The 24,501-nt window shown below is 44.1% G+C and overlaps 1 protein-coding gene across 1 annotated transcript in view; it reads right to left on the bottom strand.

The window, feature by feature from the left end:
• PCSK2 (proprotein convertase subtilisin/kexin type 2) overlaps positions 1–24,501 on the bottom strand; it is a 194,845-nt gene that overhangs the window by 28,786 nt on the left and 141,558 nt on the right. Inside the window, exons 7-8 of the mRNA XM_030557861.1 lie at positions 17,208–17,296; positions 11,966–12,141 (exon numbers count right to left, since the gene is read on the bottom strand). Coding sequence (XP_030413721.1) covers positions 11,966–12,141; positions 17,208–17,296 — 265 coding nt within the window. The remainder of the gene's footprint in view (positions 1–11,965; positions 12,142–17,207; positions 17,297–24,501) is intronic.

The following is a 24,501-nucleotide window of genomic DNA, read 5'->3' as shown; positions in this document are numbered from 1 at the left end:
AGCGAATTAGCAAGACTTCCTTTGAAAAAGTGCTAATACACAAGACTGACGTATCTCAAACTAATTTCTTGATGCCCATTAAACTACTGAGTTGAGTAGGTGGTAGTAGGAATAGCTAAATTTGATAAAATTATTGCTCTCAACCTTCACCTTCCAACAAAAGAAGTGGAATTTCCATAGCACTGGATGGGGTGAAACGAGAAATAATTTCTTGCATGTTTAATATTCTCACAGCTTCTTTCACTGGAGAACCCAATTACACTGACATGATTAGCTTATAAATTCTTACTAGTTCTCCCCTGGCAGTTTCTATTCTTACAGCATTTTCTTAAGTAAAACCACATTATGGGGGCACTAAAATATTCACCAGTAGTGGAGGAATCGATAACATATTGTATAGTCTGGCTGAGTAGGCCAAAGCTAAATAAGTTATTTCAAGCCATGAGCTATCCTTTAGCACACAATAATATAAAAAACCCTAAATGATAAAAATGCAATAGGCAGAGACTGGCTGTTCTGATTACTTTTTTCAGTCTCTTAAATTCAAACAGCTGAAGCTGGAAGACTGAAGCAGCAAGAAAAAAGCAGCCTCTTGGACGCACTCATAAAACTGGGACATATCAGAAAACTTCTAGATTGCAACTGTGGCCTATATTTTGGACTAGAATCAGCCCTAGTTCAGAGGACTTCACCTGGTTTAACTCTGGGTGCAATGTCCAGGAGAGTTGTGCTATGCCAAGTATCCCATCTGGCTCACCCCCAGCCAGTGCAGCCCCCAAAGTAGGCAAGAACTGGCCCAAAAGGGAGCATCTCATCTTGCAAGACATCTAGTCAACCATGACCTTTATATACCTATCTATCCATCCATGATATCCGCCACTCAATGCCGTGTCTAGGTGTGGTGGTTAGTGCTGACCACTCCTCCTTCCGTACGAATGCCTAATGGGTCAGCTGATCAATCTCAAATCTATTGGACTGATCTTTAATTCCATCCCCCTTTTCTTTTTTCTGTGCTCCATATCTGTGTTAATATTTATCCTTCAGTTTGGGATGAAATCCTGCTCTAACTCACCAAAGAGACGGGTGTGCTCATGCCTACATGTCCATGTGTGCACAGTAGCATGTAGAGGTGAGGGTTGAGGACCCCTTTTGCCGATGCAGGTTAAGAAAGCTCAGCAGGCTACATGCTCAGCTATACACCTTACTGCAGATCCAAAGAGAGGCAGCACATGTCCTTTCTCACTAAACCCCAGCTTTTGCTGCTGATCACAGATGTGGACAGGAAGGCTAGAGGTCTGCACTGCAAGTCAGATGGCAAATGTCCCTTGTAGCACTGGGAGAGAAAGTGTATTGGCCTGGCCCCTTTTTTAATGCTCAAGTGAGTGCCAAGGAGTGTAACCTGTCTTGCTCCTGGCAGGGGTGGTTGGGGAGACAAAGCTCCCCGTGCATCTTCCCCTCCAGCCCAAAGTACTTGTGCACGACAGGACAGAATTTTACCCTTATTCTGTTGTGGTCTTTTATTTAGGCACATAGGAATTGCTATACTGGATCAGACCCATGGTCCGACTAGTCCAATGTCCCTTTGCAGACAGTGGCCAGCATCAGATGCTTCAGAGGAAAGTGAAAGAAGCCCACAGTAAGCAGCTGTGTGATAATCTGTCCACCTCCCACCTCCCCAGTGTTCATCCTGGTTTCTCATGGTTAGAGATGACTTAAACCCTGAAATCTTGCTTCCCCTCCAATCACGCTGTACCTGTTTTGCAAAAAGGTGTTTCCTAGATAGTGTAATTTAGATCATGCTCTATGTTCTCACCTGTCTATCTGTGTAAAACGCATGCTTGTACTAATTGTCAGCTTTTGCTGAGGTTTAAAATGTATGAAATTTAATCAAATTTTTATTCTATATATTCTGCTAACTCAATAATTAGTTTATTTAGTATTTATTATGTTATTTCCCTTTCTGCTGATAGTAATGACAGTCGGTGGATTGGTCCTACAAGCCTACTGATTTCTAGTAAGTGCCGCCAACTCCCATGAAGAACGGCCTACCAGAGTGCAATCAAGAACAGGGGGGCACAGATTCATTCTGCACAACAGCCCAAATCCATTTACACTAGCATTATTGTTATTCTTCTTTGATATTTGTATTACAATAGCAACTAAGAAACCCACTCAGGATCACGGTCTCATTGTGCCAAGCCAAACAAATAACAACAGGCTGTCTTGCCCCCAAACGCTTACAGTCTGAGAGACAGATTCTGCCACCCTTTCTTATGCTGCATAGTACCTTACTTGAGGAGTTAAGTGCATCTTGGTGTGAGTAAAGTTACAGGAATCCGTCTCGTGATTACAACAGGCTGCAAGAATGAATGAGTGTAACAATCAGAAGAGAGAAGGCCAAGTGAAACAACAAGCGTGTTGTGTACACGTTAACACAGCAGTTTTGAGTCACTTCTTTCCTAGCCATCAGATAAAAGGAACAAAAAATGAGATAAGCATGAGAGATCTCTGCCATTATCCCAATCTAGCCATTATCAGGTGACATTTTACTGCAGAGATCACAGCAGAAGGAGGTGTGGAGGAAGGATTTTAAGGAGGATATGGCAGCATGTGCTGGGGAATTCTCATGAATGTCTTTTCTCCTTGAATTTATTTCCAAGTTGCAGTGGCAACAGGATGAATATTACTTGTGCCTGTCAATTTACTTAATTTTATATTCCTAACAAAAAAACCCATTACACCACATATCACTCCTGATTATTTATTTTCATTTATTGCATCAGAGAGAAGGATATTAAACTTGCTGTGTGCAGGGGTTCTATTATCTTAAGTTTCTTTCCAGGACGTTGCAAGTATCATTTTCAGTTTAATAGCACATTTAAATTCTTGACAGGTCCCTGACTCAATGCCAATCTTTTAGCTCTCATCATTTATTTATCAGTTACTATCCTAGTGTCTGAGAATCATGCCCTGGACTGCATGTTTATTCATCTTCAAGTCTATAAAAAACATATGACTTTGCTTTTTGATCAGTATTGTACCATTCCGAAAATAGTCACAAATGTAGATTTCAGATTGTAGGAGAACGAAAGAAAGAAAGAACGAAAGAAAGAACTTCAGGCCTGACATTGAAATGTATTTAATGTAGCATTTAGCATATAGTAAGGCACCTAAAAGGATTTTCAAAACATCTAAGCAAGTTAGGCCCTTAACACCCATTGCAATCATGTAAAGCTGCCTAAATACCTTTTGAAAATCTGGCCCTCGGAGCAAATAAACCAAACCAAACCCCAAACGCCCCATATTAATGCAACATTGCAACAAAGAACAGGACGGCACAAAAGTCAGGCTATGCAAAACTATGGCTCTCAGTGCAAATATAGGCCCCAGTCCTCAGAAGCGCTGAAGGAGAGCAGAGCACAGTTGAGAGCTGTGTGCATAACTTCCTTTGTGCGCCACTGATCACACTGCTGGCTGTGTGCTACACTGCTGCCCCAGAGCAAGCAGGATCTCAGCCGTCAGACTGCTCTAATTGATGCCAGCCTCCAATTGCCCCTGGAGCAACTATGGCAACTGGAGACCACTGAAGCACAGAGAAGCCCTGACCATATCCCCCTTTTCCTAGTCACAGTCTCAAAAGATGCTCCTATACCGGCTCCATAACTTCAGATGATCCAGCCAACACTGGGATGATCTTCCCAGAGCAGCGCCTGAATGCAGTTGAGGATCAGGGTTATAATTTGCCCCACTGAACATGAATATGATTACACATGATGGTGCTTTATTACACCCATGGGAACAGAAACTTCAAATGTCCTAACTTGGGTGCATTTATGCTCTCAGTCTTATTGTTACCTTACTGTACCGTTTTACAATGAATTTCCCTAATACTTTGCTCATACACTGATCCAATAGCACTTCTCTGAAGCTATGCCCCTAAGGGCACTGAGTGGATAATCACACATCAGGTGTGCAGAGGAGACAGTTTGCTAATGCCTATCATTTGGATTTCAAACCAAATTTCTCTGGGCCTGATCCAAAGACCACTAATGCCACAAGAATGTTCCCAATAACTTCAATCTATCTAAAGTACTTACCTGGCTCCCATCACTGCAGTATCTGAGTGCCTCACAGACTATAATGTATTTATCCTCAGAGTACCCTGTGAGGTAGAGAAGTATTGTTATCCTCACTTACAGATTGGGATCTGAGACACAGAGGGTATGTCTACACTGCAAAGTAAGCTAGGGTTGGAACTCGGGCTCAAGCCTAACCCCCCTTCCATCTACACATAAATCATGCTAACCCAGGGATGAGACCCAGGATCCCAGGAGTGGAAGATCCATGCCTGAGTCAAGTCAGGACTCAGGGTTCAAGCTCCATTGCTGTGCAGAGCATACACATCCCCACTGGACTTGTGCTCTGGGAGTCCACGAAAAGTATCCCACAATCCCACAAGCTGACTTTCTTTCTCCTCTAGACAGTCAAGTTTGGTGGGCAGTCAAGTTTTCCCATACTGCACCTTGAACAAAGGGCTAGAGAGGCCATATTTTGGGAGGGTGTTAGGAAGTCTGGGATTTGGGCAGTTGCACTCAGGCCCACGTAATGCAGTGTAGATGCTGCTGCCCCAGGTTGGGACGCTGTGTTCAGCAATTCCTAATCAGAGGTTAGAAAGGAGTGTAGACGCTTGAGTCCTAGGTTAACAACTACCTTGAGTTTGAGTAACCCTAGGCTTACTTTGCAGTGTAGACATACCCTCCGGGGCTAAGGGACTTACCCAGCATCACAAAGAGAACCTGTGGTAGTGCAGGGAATTGATGCTAAGTCTCCCAGTTCCCAGGCTAGCATGCTAGCCCCTGGATCATCCTGCTGTGGGCTTTGAAGAATAAACTATACACATAAGGAGCTGGAAGTTTTAAAAAGAAGCTTCATCAAGCATATGAACTTGAAATTTGCTGATAGGATGCCCAGCAGCAGCAAACACGTTGGGTTCCTTCTAATATCATATGAGTGCCTTAGGATTCAGTTCTCCACCACGTTCAAGCAAAGCTGTATAAGCAGCACAGAGTGAAGCAGATTGGCCAAGTGTTTTCTTGCCAGGAAAGCATTTGCAATACACATGAATACTGTCCTACCCTGGAGGGGTCTACCTTTCACTCTGTAATAAGACAAAGAAACTGAGGGTGTTAATGCACGGAATGAAGTAGATTTCACCAAAGAAATACAGAGTTCTGCTTTTCACCTTCCTCAGTCACCTTCCCAAACATCAATTTGCACCAGTCTGATTTAAAGAGGTGAAAATGGAATGTATGTACCATAGCAGAGAGAAAGACCTGAAGGTCAAACAATAAACTTTGCATTCACAAAAACATTCTCCTTGCCTGCATGTTCAGTATCACAGACTCTGCAGCACAAGAGCTTAGACCAGTGGAGGGCCACCTGCGGCTCGCGGGCCACACATGGCCCATCAAGGTAATCCATTGGCAAGACAGTTTGTTACATTGACCATTCGCAGGCACAGCCACCTGCAGCTCCCAGTGGCCGTGGTTTGCCATTCCCAGGCAATGGGAGCTGCAGGAAGCCACCGGCTGCAGGGATGTGCTGCTGAGTCTGATCCACAGCCTGCCACGGGACTGGTATCGTTACAAGACTCACTTTATGATCCTGGCTGCAGTCGGTCCCCATGCTGGATTTGGGGGCCAGCAGCATTCCATCCCAGCTCACCAGGTCATTATGTAGCACAGTAGGATCTGTGCTGGGCACAGTGCCCAGGACCTGGTCAAAATCATCCTAAAATCGGCATGCTGCTGGAGAGTTGTCCTTGGCGCAATTTTATCCTGGGTCATTTTTTAGCATCTTAATTTGTTCCCTGAACTGATCACCAGTCTAGAAAATCTGCAGAGCTGCCAGCTTTTTAGATATCTGCTGGTATGCGTGGTCACTCCTTGTGATTTTGCTGAAGTCCACTGGCTTATTGGCCTTGCCCCACAGATTCACCAAAATCTGGCTGTGCTCTTGCGACCAGGAAGTAGATCTCTTTGCAAAAAGCTTCTGACCGGTCTCCATTGAGAACCCTGCAGACTCTCAGATAGTGTGCTTGCAGACCAGTATTCAGCAGACAATGGGTTAACTCTGAGCTGAACTGCTGCCATTTGCAGGGGTGCTTGAACACTTTGTGTAGTGAGGGTGCTGAGAGCCATTTAGCCAAATTGTAAACCCTGTATGTGATGGAAACTACTTCATGCCAGGGGGTGTGACAGCACAGCCAGCACTCCTAGCTTCAGCACCTATGTCCATTTGCAAAGGGAATTATGGCTGCCATTTGCAATAGAGTGCAATAGACTGCACCACAGATTGTTGGCATAGAGAGAACCAAGAAAGTTACCCCCAGGAACTCTGGGATACATCCAGAAGACTTCTGGGACCAGAGTGAAGCCAGGTCTTTGTGCATGCAGGAAAGCAACAGGGCTCTGACGCTAGGTCCCAGCTTAACACAGGCTCGGACCCTCCAGCCCTGCAGGGTCCTTGGAACTTAGGTCCAAGCCTTCGGTTAACACAATTGATGTGTGGACGCAAGGGGGGATAGGCTTGCTCCCGGGGTCAAGCCCTGGCTTACATTGTCGTGTAGACATAACCACAGAGATACTTGTGCGAGAAGCAAAGGGGAGGAACAAGCTGGCAAAGAAGAGGTGGTGGGGACGATGTGAAATGAAAGAAGAACAGAAAAGTAGTTAGAGGCAGAGTTAAGCAAGGCTTGGAAGGTTAAGCAGAACAAGAAGCTTGAATCTGATGAAATGGAGAAGAAGAGGTGGCCAGTGGAGGGAGTCAGGCCCTGATTCAGCAAAACACGTAAGCAATTTAGGTTTATTCAGATTGTCATGAAGCATAGAAACCCCAGTGCTATTGTACTAGGTGCAGTGCAGACATAACAAAAAGAGCTCACAATCTAAGTATAAGACCAGAGATAGCAGGTGGATATAGACGGGGGAGCACAAAGGAACAACAAAATGATTCTGTTCAGTATGAGAAGAGCTGGCACAGCACACTATGGTCACAGCTGCCTATGCCCTGAATTCAACTGGACATATGTCCCAGCAAAGTGCATAAATGAATTGCTGAACTGGGCCTTCAAAAAGAGAAGCAACATAATCTAAATGGCAAGCAAGGCAGATGGTGTTAGCAGCTGCATTTTGTATGCACTAGATGCTGAGAAAAACAGAGAAGATCAGATTCCCCCAGATGCTGTGATCAACACACCTTGGACAGGAATATTTTGATAAGTTCATCAGCTGCTGAACTTGACAGTAGAAGCATTTGTAGCTAAATATTCCATGAAGACTGGGGAGCTTAGCTGACTTACAAGTTCAGCAGGCTGATAACATACATCGTATAGATAGATGTGTCCTGTTATTATTTTCAACGTAAAATACTAGAAACAAATATTGATTCCAGACCATAAGCTCTTCAAGAAAGTGATTGTGTCTTCCTTTGTAGCATGCAGCAATGAATATATGTTGAGTGTAACAATATTATTCAATAGTGTTAGGCAACACAATTGTTTTTTTAGAGTGTCTCAGTTTATTCCTTCCTCTGTGTAAATTCTATGAACGTCAGCTGGACATGTACTGAGACTCCTTTCACACTGATTTTGAAATTTGCAATGACATGGGAAGGCACATAATTTGAAAGTAGCAGTGCACCATGTCCCTGTGTAGCAATTATGTTTTTTTAAAGGGAACTGCTCTCCTGTTTCAGAGGGAAACAAATATAAAAGAATTGGATATGCCCAGTGCTCTGATGCTTGGACTGTGTAGAGATAATGAACCAGAAGGGAAAAAAATCTGTTCTTGAATGTTCCACAGCCATAAAGCAGGTGTGATGCCAGTATAATTCCACAAAACAAATTAAGGCATATTGTGATATGATAGCAAGTTAATTAAAAGCTCTTTAAATACCACAAAACTGCACAAATGGAGACTACAAATTCAAATCTGTTTCTCTTGAGAACATAAGATACCTCTATTAAGACTAGCTCACATTCCCTTGCCAGGATTATTAGTGCTCTTTCTGTCACTTTTAGATTCGTTCTGCACGTGAATGTTATAATAGAAAAGTTCCAGCCCTGTCCTTCTCTCCTAAGGGCCTGATTCTGCTCCCATTGACTTCAGTGGGAGTACAATCAGATGTGAAGACAGTTAATATTTTCCCAGTGGACTTTGATACACTGACCTGGATCCCTGAAGGTATTAGTCTGTTATTTAAATAACAGTCTGCATACCACAAATAAAAGTTACCATCCCAAAACAAGGGAATGGTAGTGGATCAGGGAAGCCTTTGCTGAAATGTTGGGTAGCTTGCTAAGGTGAAAGAACATAGCAGGCTAGTGCAGTTCTTACTGTTAATGAAGGATTGTTACAGTAATAGTGCTATGCATGCCCACTATAGTGTCAACCATTTGTGAACTAGTATTCCTTTTATCAATGTGCATTTTATCTCTTTATTCACTTTCTAAAATATTCATACATAGAAAAGAATCTGCCTTTCATTTATTTATTTTTTTCCTAAAATGCCACCCTGGTGAGCCTGATTTAGATACTGCAAATATATGTAACAGTCACAATTTTAAAAACGCATTAACAGCACAGGACCAGACCCTCAGCTGATGTAAGCTGGATTCAATGGAGCTTACAGCCACCAAGGATCAGGCCCACAGAGTCTTGTAATATTTGTACAATAGACTGACTAGATTCAAAGGAAATCTCTAACAAGTTTGCTTGAGTTATTTGAGCATGTTGCTGAATTTACAGCAAGAGTGAGACAGTGCCTATAATTCATCTGCTCAGGGCAAATCACCATAAACTGTGGATTCAAGAAAGCTTTACTACCTACAACAGTTCTTTTAATTACCACGTCCCAAACCATGGTACACTGAATGTACTGTTCTGAGAACCGTAGTGGAGGCAAGGCGGGAAGGAAATCCTTCAGCTGGAAAATGAGTAATTACAGAGCTACCACACAAAATCTCCCAAGATTTACTGGGGAAGTTCAAAGAGGTTTACCATAAATACACTGTGTACAATCAACTCAGGGGAGAGGAGTCACTCCATACAGCACTGAGGGCAAGTTTGTTCAAACTAACTGGACTGTGCTAAGGAGATGGAGACAGGTAAACACATTTCACTCCCTCTGTTCTTCTGCCCTAAAAACTTTCTGAACCTTCTACCACTTCCTGACGTCCTTCTCTTTTCCTCCAGATCCAGATCTTTTTCTCCCCATTCCATCCATCCTTCCCTCTTCCTCTCCACTTCCTCTTCCTTGTAAGCCTTCCCTCCTATTCTTCCACCTTTGCTCCTTCTCTACCACAGCACTTCCTCTCAGAAAACAAACCTACTCAAAACTCTTGGGATCAAATCCCTTCCATGTTCTGCTCACCTTCTTTCTGCCGTACACCATAGGCTGGTTCCTCCCCGACCTCTCACCAGATAACAAGCTCCGCCCCTTGTTGGTTCCCAGCCCAGTAGAACTGGGTGTACGAAACCTCATTGTGTGGTTGAGGGGCCAGGAAGGGTTTCCAGGAGAAAGGGGTTACATGAGTGGAACTCACTACTCTGTCCAATGGTTCCAAACCACCTCTTCTCCTCATCGCTGGAGGTCCACTCCAGTCCAAAACACCTCCAGTCCAGCCCCCTTCTGAGCAACACAAAAACACAGAAAGCAGCCACTTCCCACATCTCACCGAGGAACTAGGCTATTCAGACATAACTATTAGCTTTATCAGCAATTATTCACCTAGGTGCTTGTACGGCTAAAAATACCAGGCCCTAATTTTGATCAGAGATGGGAACTGACGGACTGAAATAAGCAGAAGATGGTTTTGTAAGTGTGAAAGTAGATATGCTGCATAATCCCTTGCATTAAAATGCAATACAACTCTAATCTCTACAGCTGCAGCCCACTCTGCCTGATAGAGCTAAATAATGCATGAAATGCTTAGCTAGAACACTAAGGGCCACTGAGGTCACTGGGAGTGTTTCCAGTTACTTCAATGAGCTTTGTACCAGCTCTTAATAATAAGGAAAGAGAAATGACGAGGCACAGACAAGACAAGCGTGCTGGTTCATGCTCCAAATTCCCATTCCATGAGAAATTTTGGAATTTGTTTTCATTCTGATTCAGAACAAAAATATTTTTGAAATTTCTCCTGGAATTGAACTTACCAAAAAAAAATTATAATTTGGAATTTCAAAATGTTTTGAATTTTATTTTTGAATGTCAACATTTTTACTATTTTATGACACAGCAGCAGCAGCAGATAAAATGTATTACTTCTTTTTAAAATGTATTACTTCTATTAAGGGCAGCTGCTGCTACACTTTGATCTAGAAACAGATAAGATGTTTCAATCAGTACTAAGTAGCAACTGTCTATTTTTAAATAAATAAAATAGGATATTTCAGCTATGATGTTATGCCTTATTAAGACAAGTCAGCAGTACATGTTATGTACTACTACTGACATGCCATGAAATAATGTAAAATAACACAAATAATAAAAAATAAATAAAATTCAAAATGAAATTTCAAAAGTGTCCAAAACAAAATTTCTGACAAGTCCATCCCCCCAGGAACTTTAGTCAAAATCTACCATTTTTCAGAACATTTCAATTTAAATGAAAATTGCCTTTTTTGTCAGGAAATAAAAAAAGGAGAACAGTTTACAGATCAGAACTGAAAATAGATGCCGAGCTGATTCTAGTTCCATAATAACAATGACAATGAGATGTACATACCATCCCATTAGTATAAACAGTAGCTCTGATTTCATAGACTCATAGACTCTAGGACTGGAAGGGACCTCGAGAGGTCATCGAGTCCAGTCCCCTGCCCTCATGGCAGGACCAAATACTGTCTAGACCATCCCTAATAGACATTTATCTAACCTACTCTTAAATATCTCCAGAGATGGAGATTCCACAACTTCCATAGGCAATCTATTCCAATGTTTAACTACCCTGACAGTTAGGAACTTTTTCCTAATGTCCAACCTAAATCGCCCTTGCTGCAGTTTAAGCCCATTGCTTCTTGTTCTATCATTGGAGGCTAAGGTGAACAAGTTTTCTCCCTCCTCCCGATGACACCCTTTTCCCCCTCAGCATTTGATCCTCCTGAAGACTCTTACAGTCAATTCACTTTTGCTCCCTATCCACTTCTCTGTAGCTGCAGTCTCATCTCCTTGCTCTGCCTCTCCAGTCAGTTCTTTCCCTAATCAGTACTGATGCATGCTTATAGCTAATGCTCACCTTCCTGCTTATATCTGGCCCAACGATGGGAAGAAAGAGACATCTGAGAAGCAGATCACGAGAATGGGGATTAAAGAATGATTCTAGCATGGAGGAGGTGAGTTTATGTCCAGGGGATCGGAGATTAAAAACCCAATGGCCACAATGCAATCACTGTGCATCACCTCTGCGATGAGGGTTATCTATAAATGACTGAAAGACAGTACAACTTCAAAATGTGATAATGAACCTGGTGAGACACAGAAAGGGCCAGAGTTGTGCCACCTTTACAGATCACATGGCTTGTGTTGGAAGACATCGAGACACAATGATCGGAGAGGTCTTTTACATTTTGACTATGATCCCATATGATAGAACAGAACAAACACATGCCACTCGATTTAGAGCAAGATTGAGATTTTAATGTAGACAAACTGTGTCCTGAGACCAGGGAATAAATATATGCAAACACTGGTGCTGTACAAGGAACCACCTGCAGTGCAGACCATGGCAAAGATTTGTGAGCAATAAATCTACAACTGGGACAGCGTGACATAATCAGATTGCGTTCTGCAATGTTCCTAAGTGATTTGCAGAGTTTTGACCTACCCACCTGCAGTGCTTTCAATACCCAGTGTGTGTCAGCAATACAGTCATCTTCCCCAGTGTGTTTAACAGAAACATTACCTTGTTCACACCATCTGCCATGGCTTGCAAAGTTAGTTCTCTAGGTCCATCCACAGTCTTTCCGTTATCAGTTGGCCCCCAGCTGGCACTATATATATCTATGACTTGCGGCATGTGACTGATAGAAGAAGCCTCAATAATGTCTGTCATAAAAGGCTGGTCCAGCATTCGGATACCTGTTGATGTAATCAACATAAAAATGAATTATGAATTGCCAAAGACAGGATATAGGCTCAGAATCTGATTTATACCTGCAGTTTCAGGCATTACAGCTCACTGGTTATCTTAGTTCCACAATAATTTTGTATGGAAAGTTCACATTCCAATCTGTACAACAGAGTGTTATCATCAAACCATACATCTATAGCAATGAAGTGGGGACACAGAAAGGAGCGAGTGGTTTATTATGGATTCTACTAATGAACTTTGCAGTTATACAGCACCTTTCATCAGCGCCGGCTCTACTGTTTTCGCCGCCCCAAGCAGCACGACGAATTGCTGCCGGGGACAGCAGGGGCAGTCCGTGTGCCGTTAGGGCAGCATGCGTGTTTCCACGGTGGCAGCAATGCGGCGGCAGCTTCCGTCTTCAGCTGGAAGACAGAAGCTGCGCCGCTGCGGACAGCTGAACATAGAAGCTGCAGCCGAATTGCCACCGCCGCGGAAATGCGCGTGCTGCCTTAAGGGCACACAGACTGCCCCCGCTGTCCGCAGCGGCAATTCGGCGAGCTGCTTGGGGGCAAAAACACATGGACTGCCGCCCCTTGCAGACTGCTGACCCAAGCACCTGCTTGGGATGCTGGTGCCTGGAGCCGGCCTTGCCTTTCATCCAAGTGTTTCCAAATACATTAAGAAACAATTAAGCTTCACACACTCTGTAAGGAAAGAGTAATTACACATGTTTTACAGATGGGGAAGTTGAGACAGAAATCGTGTGATCTGATCAAGATCATAAAGTCAGTCAGTGGAAAATTCAAGGACTAGAGCACAAAACTCTTACACAGCACTCTCCCCTAACCATTAAATCACATTATATACTTCATTCATCTCCCAACAGGTTTTCCCTTGTCTTTCTCCACAATATGGGATAGTGTTTATAATCAGAAAGGAGAGGGAAATCTACAAATGTCTTATATGGAAATAATGACATCTGTACCTTTGTACACATGTACAGTAGGGAAATGGCTCTCATACTGAATTCTTTTTTTGATAACTTCCAGTATAGGCTGATTTAATTTGTCTCTTAATTCCGACTCCAACCAAGTCAAAGAGTATGACAATTTGAGCAACACAAGCCTTTTGGGGGACAACACTAAATCATGATTCATTATAAACCCAAACACAGGCCAGGCTGAGGGTTAGAGACCTTTCATTGAGTTTTGCCTGAGACTAATCTGGAATGGTTTAAAGTAAACTCATTCCATGTATGGCTTTGGGTGGGAACTCATTAGTTTTCAATGTTTTAAACTAGGAATGGACTGGAACAACAACAAAAAAAACATACAGCTGGGTGGGAAACAGATTTCCTGTCCCTCAAAATATTCTCAACCAGGCACTAAAGTTGAAATCCTGAAAACCTGGAAAAAATTGGTTGAGGTCAAACAAAACTTTTTATTTCCATAATTGGGAAATGTTTCATTTTGATTTTGACCATTTTTTATTTAAAAAAAAATAGAATTAGCTTAATTGTTTTAACAAATAGTTGTTTTGAATTGGAAAACTGGATTTTCTCATGTCTGAAATGCTGGCGTGAACATTTTGACAATTTTAAAACTTTTTTTTTTTCAAAAATGTTTCAAGTTGAACTATTTTGTTTTCAACAAAATTGGCATTCTCTGAAACTCAGGGTTTGAGATCCAGCATACACTCAAAGAAGCAAAGGTTGGCATGAATGTCTGTGAACTGAAACTGCTGAATTTCAGAGACAATGACAAGAGAGTGCCCAGACAGAGCTAAAATGTGAGTCAAGTCATCAGATTTGACTTCAATACAAAAAAGTGGGATCAAAGGGAAAAAAGTTAGGAGCCAGATCGTCAGCTGGCTGTGACGTCCTACGCCACTTTACACCTGTTGAGGATGGGACCCAGAGATATGTCGTAAACATGTCAGCTTCCTCCAGAGGTTTGATGGATTTACTGATTTCCACTGGCCCCTGGGTGGTGCTATAGACCTCAGTAATAAACCAGAGCCTCTCTCAGTTTAGAAACATGGGATGTTGTTTGCCTTAAAATAAATGCATCTCAATATGGAATTTTGTTAGGAAATTGACAAGTGTGGTAGCTTGTTACAGCTTCGTAGGACATTAGTACAGCCCAAGGGCTTTGCTATATAGTTTATAAATAACTGACTTGAAGTTAGAGAGTTGCATGAATAGCAGAGATAGCCCTGAACTGAATGGATGCAAATGTGGGTGTCCAATATGAGAATATAAATGCTGTGTTCTGTGCTCTTCTTTGATCAATGTGTGTAATTACTGAACAATGGTGACAATGGTCCCTTCTCAATGCATCGCTACATATAAATTTGAACTTCATGTCTCACTGACTGCAGAAACTAGAACAATAACACCACTCCTCCCCTTCAGATTTTGAAGGGAAGGGCAGGCATTGCAGTGGAGACAGGCTAGAACAACCTGCAGTCATGAAGACCTGTGCACTTTAATAAGTAACTGGCTGAAAGGAAGCAGGAAGTAACAGATCTCTCATGACAAACCCTGTTCTTACAAGATTTTCAACTAGGGTATGGCTACACTTGGAGATGTGCAGCGCTGGGAGTTACAGCTGTGTTCGCACAGCTGTGTAGGGAAAGCGCTGCAGTGTGGCCACACTGACAGCTACCAGCGCTGCAGTGTGGCCACATTTGCAGCATTTGCAGCGCTGTTGGGAGTGGTGCATTGTGGGCAGCTATCCCAGCGTTCAAGTGGCTGCAACGTGCTTTTCAAAGAGGGGGGTGGGGTGGAGTGTGACAGAGAGCATGGGGGAGACAGAGAGAGTGGATTTTTGGAGCTGACACTGTTCTCAGCTCCCTGCCTTGCAAGTTCTAAGGACTGGAAGATACACAGTGCCTACCTTCAATCATTTTAAAAGTTTTGACCTTTCCCCCACCTGTCTCTTATTCACTAAATGCAAATTATGCAATCCTAAATAGTCTTTAGACCATGTAAGCAGCTGCTCAACACTACCCCCTCCCCTCTCTCCTCAAGCAAACAGCTGTGAACATTCCAAAGCAATTCCCCTGCCTCCGCCCGCTCGCTGGAGCAAAGAGCAGCTGTGTTTGTTTTTTAGCTAAATAGCTACGGGGAGATCGGAGTTCAGCCATTCTTCCGGTTTGTTGTGGACAGAAATTCTGGGATACCTCCTAATATCCTGGAGGCCAATAACAGCGCTTTTGGTGGCTACACTTGATGACCAGTGCTGCATCACCAGCGCTGGAATCGCTACACCCCAAGCAAACCAGGTGTACAGCCAGCGTTGTAACCAGGGAGTTGCAGCGATGGCCGTGCTTTGCAAGTGTGGACACAGAGTGAGTTGCAGCGCTGTAACCCCATCACCAGCGCTGCAACTCTCCAATGTAGCCATGCCCTCAATGTATACACATCCAAGAAGTCTAGCTGCTATTTTGTATTTTCCCATGCACATACCCACATCTATACCCTCACCACCCCCACCCCTTTTTGGGGTGCAGATCTAAACCAGACTCATCATCCAAACCCTTTAAAGTTCATTCATTGCAAGTAAAGAGTCAGAAGTTGAAATAGCACTTTGTACATGCTAGCTGAGCTTTGGTTTTTGAGCTTAGGTTTCCTGAACAAATAATACTATTTCAATTAGTTTTGCTGATCATGATTTGTAGTGATAATTTGCTTGGCAGAGGAACACAGGAACTGCGAGACTGGGTTCAGGCCAGTGGTCCATCTAAGGTCACAGGGGGTAACATCCTCTACAGAGTGTGATTTCTAAAGCACATGAATGTGTTGTGCATTACTTGGTCTGTAGACTCTGCTGGAGTGCACTAAAGATTCACTAAAGCTCTTTAATGTCCTGTTTCAAATACTACTCCATGAAAGTGAACCAGCAGGGTCTACACAGTCCAATTAATGCGTAATAGGTTAGTGCACGTTAGAAATCACACCCCCATAGAGTGCATTACCCCACCATGTCCACAAGCACCAAGTCCTGTATCTTGTCACCAAGAGCGACTGATAACCATTGCTTCACAAATCCTTGCAAAATATCCTGCATTATACAACTTGCCTACAGAAAGTTCCTTTTTAAGTCTCATTAGTCAGAAGTGATTAATTCCTGAAACACGAGTGTTTATATCCTTTCCATAACTCCTGGCTTTTTATTTGTTCAAAGGGGATTTTTTGGTTCTATGAATTTCCTTGGGGTTTTCCTAGTCAGGACAGAGTTTTGTACCATTTTGAGTGGCAGATAAAAAACAATACTCCCTGTGAGAGTGCCATTTTGAGCCAATTATAAAACGATAGAACTGTCTTAGCTTAATTGCTTAGTAGAAATTGCTTTGCCATTCCATCATGGAGATTTTGCTTCTGGGCATGTGCCCGATTTGGGAGGCTTATTGTTTTATGGATCTGGATGTGGTGATCATTCAGATATAACAACGAAAAGGGAGGCCAGCTAAACCGTCAGAACAGAAATCACTGTGCATGCACTCCAGGACCCAAACTGTCAGCTGGGGTCAACAACCATCAACATTAATGGCGCTACATTGATTTACACCAGCTAGGTATCTGGCCCCATGCAAACTTAGAGATAAGTTCAGTGTAATGGAGTGCATTTTGCTTTTTCTGAGATGCACAACTGATAGGAAAAAAATCTGAGGCAGCTCAACTCTGCATCATATTAAGTACAACTACAAGTATATTTCTTCTGCTGCACATTTAGATTTGTTTCAGATGAGATCTATAACAGTACACAAAAGGAGAAATAAGTTAGCTCATATTGAAATCAATATGAAAACAGGACTTGAAATGAGAATGAGCAGAAGGAATGCCATTCCCCTTGTTAAATAATTAAGTATATTAACAATATAGGAAAGTAAGAGGAGGGGAGATGTTAAATGTTTAGCACTTAAAATTTCTGCGACAGAAGTACAAATTCTGGACCAAATCCTGCAGTCCTTACCTGGGCAAGGCTCCCGTGAACTACAGTGGGAGCGTCACCCAAGGAAAATCTGAGTGAGGAGAACAGAACTGGGGTTTCTCACTGTACTGGTGTCATACCTGCCACCTTTGAGTTGTATGCCACGCCAACTCCACAGATGTTATTGTTTGCTGCAGCCGACACTTCCCCTGCACACCTGGTTCCATGACTGCAAAGATGAATAAAGAGAGACCACGTAAATCACTGCTCCTGATCAACATTACCACCCAGTTTGCACACACAGTATCACACACCATTAGGAGCATGCTGGATCAGGCCATTTGGTTAATCAAGACTGGTATCTTTCCTCTTGTCCCAGTTAACACCAGATGCTCCAGAAAAAAGCAAAACTCCATTGCTGCACTTAGAAAAATGCACAGTGCTGTATGTGGAGTAACCAGTTTACCCTCAAAAGCCTGAACAATGTTTATTTTAATACTAGCATGCATAATTATGCTCTATTTAGTTGTAAAGTTATTCAGCCTTTTTTAGAATCCAGTTTTTCAAGCAGGCTCTATCTTGTTGGAGAGTAGAAATAGCATTGGAAAGAGCTGTCTAATAATAATATTAATACTTAGCACTTCAACAGCGTAAAGTAATAGTACTTAGCGCTTTTATTATTTATTTTGCATGTTATGGTAGCACCTAAAGGCCCCACGGATCAGGGCCCCATTGTGCTAGGCGCTGTACAAACGCACAGCAAACTGACTGCCCCGACCTGAAGAGCTCACAATCTAAAGAGGCAGCAGATGGATGCAACACACAGACGGGGGAGCGTATGACAATGCAGGTCACCATGTCAAGCAGCAGTCACGACACACCAGCTGCAAAAGCATTGCCAAGTGAGGCAGGGTGCTGTGTGTGTCTCATCCTCCTCTAGCAGCTAGTCCACAGAGAAGATACCAGCCCAGTACTGCTGGTAGCTAATAAAGTGATTTCTTTAAACTCATGTAGGACGAGTCTGTGCTTTGGCACTGAAGGCCCCAGGTTCAAAATCAGCCCATTTTGCTTCAATCATAGTTTTCATCTTCAAAGTGTTTTACAATCCTTAACAAATTAGTGCTGAAAATATGCATCAAGTTAGGCTTGGAGGCCTAAGTGGGGGCGGGGGTAGGGCGGGCGGGCATATGGTTTTCCTTTTTTTTTTCCTTTTTTTTTTTTTTTTTTTTTTTTTTTTTTACAGTTTACCATGTTTTAGCAGCTGGGATAGTTTCTACACCTAAATTATATTACCCTCTATGCATGTATATTGTGGTTATCTCTGTAGTATCCTGGTGGCTCACAACATTAGCTTTACCATATTATAAAGGTCACATACACTCCTATGCTTTATACCCTGCGGCAGCTGGATTATTTTGTTTTATTTCTTTTTTTAAATTCGGCCTCTATCTTCTTTCCCTCTACCTCAAAATGCAGGTTGAAAAGGCTGGTACAGAGGTGTGAGAAATCTTGGGACCATGTATTCTTTTTCCTGTAATATTTCCTAGCTTATGTTTTTAGAGACACATGTATTGTAGGAAAATGACTGGTTTCCAAATATCCCACCATCGTGAAAATCTTATGCTTGTTTCAGGACCCTTTTCTGAAGGCTCTTTGGGCAGCGAAAAGACTGAAATATGTTTCTTGTACATGTGCTAGATAACTTTCTTTCAATAACTCAGAAGGTTTTCCTTGACCGTCCTTGTTAAAAGAACTGTGAAAAAAGGTACAGCGTGGCTGGGCATTCATTATCTAGTCACCTGTAGGATATAGGGTGTGACACTGCTCCCAGACTGCTCCCATCACACAGGGAAGCTACAATGTTCAAAAGCTTTCTAAAAATGCCAGGTCACTCCCACCCCCCGATTTCTCCCCTGGTTGTAGGAAGCTCTGCAGATTTCCCACCACCACCACCTACACTTCCTGCATCCATCACTGTTCAGCTGCAGGGGGAGGGATCACTGTACAGGGAGCTGCTCTACCATCTGTCCAACCCCAGTGCATCCAGACCCCCTCATGCCCAGGCCCTCCCAATGAGCCCCCTTCCCCCACACCTGGACCACCCCGAGCCACCCACACCCAGATCCCAACCCTACTGATCCCCAACCAGCTGCATGTGGATCCCAACCCCACTGATCCCCACTCCCCCAGCATCTGGACCCCCCACTGAACCCCCCCACTCAGAACCCCTGCTGAGCCCCAAGCACCTTCAACTGGACTCCCCTGCAGTGTTCTGTTACTGTTGCACCCAGAACCCCCCCAACAAGCTCCTGTGCGTCCAGATTCCCCCCGCACCCGCATCCCCCACTGAGCCGCCCGCAGCCATACAGAGCCCTCTCAACCCACACCTGGATTCCCCCCACACCAAGCCCCTCCACACTTGGATCCTGCCTTGCTGAGCCTGCCTGGCCACACCTGGTGCACCTAGCATGGAGGGGCAGGGTTATGTGGTGTTTCTAGGGCAGGCCCGGTCCCTGCGCTGTGTCAGGGTTGGGTGCAGCCTCACGGCTGAGTCCATGTCCCGAGAGGAGGGAGCTGCAAAGGGATCTCTCACCTCTGTGTAGCCAGTGGTCTGTGCTCCCCAATGCCAGGCTGGAGTCTCCATATTTATTTGGCAAATAAAATTTGCAGAATTTTATAATATTGTGCACAAAAAAATAATTTTTTGTTGCAGAATGCCCTCAGGAATAATTAATGCAATAAAAAAGGCTGCTGCATCTGTTTATACAAATCCCCAATTATCCATTATGTTGTTCTCATTATATTGACTGAAAAAATGAGAGAGAACACTACAGGTGTGACCTTTAATAAATAGAGGTGAAGGGTAATTGTAACTCTGACCAAGTTCTTCAGAAGTACTTAATATGTTTGACAAACTAATATCTGGGAGAGGGGGAGGGAACATGGAGAATATAAAGTGTTAATATTTATAGGGCCGCATAAGTAGAAATGAGCTGTCTCATAATGATTTATCTATATTACAGTAGCACTTAAAGGCCCTGCCTGAGAAGGAGCCCCATTATATTAGAGCTAGGCAAAAAAAGTTGGTCAAAACTTTTTTTGGGGGGGTGAAAATTGCAGATTTGGAAACCCAAACCATTTTGCAAATTTATAATCAGTTTTGCTGAATGGTTCATGTAAAAAAAAAAAAAAAGGCCAAAAAAGTTGAAATGTTTTGTCACAACATTTTTTAAATTAAAGATTCAGATTTTTTGTTTTGCGATAACCTTTTGTTTCAAAATGTCCTTCAAAATGATTTAATTTGTTTGAAAGTGCTGAAAAAGACTCAAAATCAAAATGAAACGTTTCATTTGGTCAAACAAATCATTTATTTCTACCTGAAATGATTTTTTTACTTTTCAAAATCACCAATTTTTTTTTTGAAGGTTTTCATTTTTGGTTTGACCTGAAATGAATCCCCCCACCCCAATCCAATATTTTGGAAGTGCCAGCAAATTGAAAAAGCTAATATTTGCATAGCTCCTCTGTATAATACACATAGCAAGAGACCCTCAAGCACTCACCTTCTGAATAGGGAGAGAAATAGAGAGGTGACTTGATCAGCATCAAGCAGTAAGTTAGGGATTAAACTGGGAGCAGAACCCAAGTCCTCCTAAATCCCTGGCAAGTGCCCTACACACTGGGCCACACAGCACAGACACCCATCCTTATGGGCCTTAGTGCAGAGATGTAACATGGGTGGGCCACGACCTTCCCAGTCAACACCCAGGCACACCCAAATCTAAGCTTGTGTGATACCCCTGCTGCACACACACTCCTTCCTGTAACAGCAGCAGCAGATTGCTCCAAGGGCTGGGCAAAGAGACAGAAAGCCTCTGATCCTGGGAGCATCTCCGTCTCCCCCAGCTGTTCCAACTCAGTCAGTAACTGCTCCTGCCACCACCCAATAGGGAGGGAAGAGGCACACAACTTAGGAAAGAGATTCCCTGCAAGAACCTGTATCGGTGGAACCATGCACCCAAGGAGGCAGCAGTCAGAGCCAGGCAGCTGCAACTATGTGACAGAGAGAAGCAGAGGCTGCTGCTTCTGTGGTGTGGGGTACAGGACATGACACAAGAGGTGATGAGGAATGGGTAGCTGAGATAGGAAAAGGGGCCCAGAATGCTGGAGCCAAAAAAGGGACCCAGCCAAACTGTCTGGTCATTGCTCACCGACCATAAGTTGGGGCCCTCCCAAATTCCCATTCCTCACTATGCTACTGTTTCAGAGACCACTGTTTATTAGAATTAAGGTGACAGATTTTTGGCTGTCTTAAATAGCATGAGTTAGAAGAGGTATCTGTGTTTACAAGCAAAACAGCTGTGGTTAATGTAATATTCTGAGCATGAACACCTCTCCCTGAGTCTTTTAAAAATCTACTGACATTTTGCACATGCAGCTGCCTGCTAACAAAAGCCCCCTGGTTCCCCTTTTTAAAAATTTCTCCACTTCCTGTTACACAAATCACTTAAAGAAAATATTTCTCTGTAAGCAATTTATGTAAAAATAATATTTCACTTTGCAGTTCCTTCTTGCATGCATTTAAGTCATTTTCTTTATCACTGACTGCAGGAGGAGCAAAATTGGACCCTCATAGTCCATTCTTTGAAAAGCTAACCCTGTACGACTCTTACACCAGCTAAGGATCTGCCCCTAAAATTTACAAAATGCCACCCATCTGCAACAATGGGTGGGGGAAATTGATGGGGCCAGCGGTGAAAGGGGGACTGTCCCAGCAGCAAGGGAGGGACACACTCACCAATAAGTAGCTCCTCCCCCTGGGAGTCTGTCACCCATTGGCCAGCTGGGAGACAGGGGTGCTCATTGGCTAGCGTTCCCCAATTCCCAGAAGAGGCCATGTGAAGCCTCTTTTGGCTGTTACAGCAGGGAAGGGGTTACTCACTGCCTCCCACTTACATCTTATGGGTGTGTAGAGTCCATGTCAGGGGATGCAGCTCCTGTCCCAGCCTCGGCACAGAGGGAGCCCAGCTGGGGGGTGGGGCGGGGTGGAGAGGGAAGTGGAGAGAATTAAGCAATGAGGAAACGGGATGAAGGAGAAGAGCAAGTGGGGGAAGGGCCTTGAGGAAAGAGGCGCAGCAGGGGCGGGGCCTCTGAGGGAAGAGGCGGAGCAGGGGCGGGATGTACTCCGTTTTCATGAGACTGGAGATCAGTCAAGGACCAATGTGCCTGCCACAGGCGCAGGAGGAGAGTCACAGGTCAAGGGGAGCAGCTGGGCAGGAGCTGAGACCTCTGCGGGAATAGTTCATTTTGCAGATAGTGGCGAGTCAAAAGAGGGTGTCCTTCCTGGTTAGGATCCAGAACCCCTCCTACAGGAGGTGCAAGGGGTGGAGTCAGGGTCTGAGGTTCAGACTAGTGAGGATCCAAAGCCTCAGAGGTGGACAGAGATGATGAGGAGCGGCTGAGTGACCCTGGGCCTGCGCTTCACACCCATAATCTGCCAAGAGCTCTTCAGGCACCCTCAGGATGCAGCAGTGGAGTTTGTCAGCAGCCTTCAGGCACTGAAGGAGGGAATTGCCAATCTCAGCACAGTGGGGCAAAATGGCAAGCCAGGTCCCTCCTCCCTCAGACATCCAGCCCGGGGATGTGGGCTGACTTGGCAAAACCATTGGCATCGGTGGCCCATAGGTTGGCAGCCTCCCTGATGAGAGTGGGCCCCTCTCAGATGAGGAGGTATGACTGTCAAAGGTTTGGGGGGAATGGTACCCCACAAAGGAATATGGAGCAATTAGGAAGGGACCCCCGTTTCCATGTGGCATCATTCTGAATGAACAAAGGCAGGAGACATGACAGCTGATGACCATAGAGCTTATGTGAGATCCACTGTCCACTTGAGAATCATCTGCTTAAAAGGGGTTTAAAAAAAGATTTGGAAAGAGGAATTTGTGGATTTATCTATCTTGCTGTTCAGGACAGAGGAAGGGAGAGAAAAGCATGAAAATGAGAAGGACAAACCCTCCAGGCCTAAGGTGCCTCAGACTCTTGAGAACTGGTGCACAGCCTTTCACATTTATGTGAGTATAATTTGTGTGAGGAGCCCCGAGAGGTATATTTCCTTGTTTAAGTATGAGTAGGGCCTTACCAAATTCATAGTCCATTTTGGTCACTTTCTTGGTCATAGCATTTTAAAAATCATAAGTTTTTCATGATTTCAGCTATTTAAATCTGAAATTTCAGTGTTGTAATTGTAGGGGTCTTGACCCAAAAAGGAGTTGTGGAGGGGGTCATGGTACTGCTATCCTTACTTCTGCACTGCTCCTGGCGGGGGCGCTGCCTTCAAAGCTGGGCAGCTGGAGAGGGGCAGCTGCTGGCTGGGAATCCAGCTCTGAAGGTAGAGCCATCGCCAGCAGCGGTGCAAAAGGGTGGTATGGTATGGTATTGCCACCCTTACTTCTGCGCTGCTGCTGGTGGGGTGCTGCCTTCAGAGCTGAGTGCCCAGCCAACAGCTGCCGCCCTCTAGCCTCCTAGTTCTGAAGGCAGCCCAGAAGTAAGGGTGGCAATACTGCAACCCCCCTAAAATAACTTTGCAACCCCCCTGCAACTCCCTTTTGGGTCAGGACCCCCAATTTGAGAAATGCTGGCCTCCCCTGCAAAATCTGTATAACATAGGATAAAAGCACACAAAAGACCAGATTTCATGGGGTGGAGGTAGGAGGGGGAGACCAGATTTCACTGTCCATGATGCATTTTTCATGACTGTGAATTTGGTAGGGCCCTAAGTATAAGGACTTAATAGTAGGGGCTCATGCTACATATGGAGGCGTGGGATGGGAGAGTGTGATTAAAGAGAATTTAGTTAGAGGATAGCAGAGAAGCCTGATTTACCCTGGGGTAAAATAGACCAGGACCTTTGCTGACTCCTTATCACCTCGCCCAGCTGAGATTCACTGAGAGCAGGTTGCCCGTGCCAAAACCTTGGCTTCAACATGCCGATATAAAAGCCAACATGTGCTTTGCATTTAACGATGGAAAATGTTTTCATTCCCAGTGCAGGTACAAAACCCACTATAGGAGGTGCAGGGATCAGCATAGCACACTCTCCTGTCATAGAGTAAAGGATGGTTCCAACAGGACAGTAGGAAAGCGGGTTCTCAAGGTCCCAAGGCTTCAGGAGCTGCTACAGGGGAGGCAGTAACCATGGAAAAGGCTCCTTCTTCAAGAAAGACACAGGTGTTATGAAACTTGTTTCTGGACTACCCTAAGAAAACAGACACTGCTTACTTATGGAATGGATCTTCAGCCAGTTTTCAAATCCCTTATGAAGGCAGGAAGTGCCACTGCTAGACAGAGAACTTGAAGTCCAGTAAAAGCTTTGAGTATATAGTAAGGGCAAAGCTCACCTTGGAAGTAACAGCAGGGAGAGTGGCAGGCCTCTTC

The sequence above is a fragment of the Gopherus evgoodei genome, chromosome 3 (assembly GCF_007399415.2).
Source record: "Gopherus evgoodei ecotype Sinaloan lineage chromosome 3, rGopEvg1_v1.p, whole genome shotgun sequence".
In the NCBI taxonomy this organism is placed as follows: Eukaryota; Metazoa; Chordata; order Testudines; family Testudinidae; genus Gopherus; species Gopherus evgoodei.
This window is presented reverse-complemented; position numbering and strand designations above follow the sequence as displayed.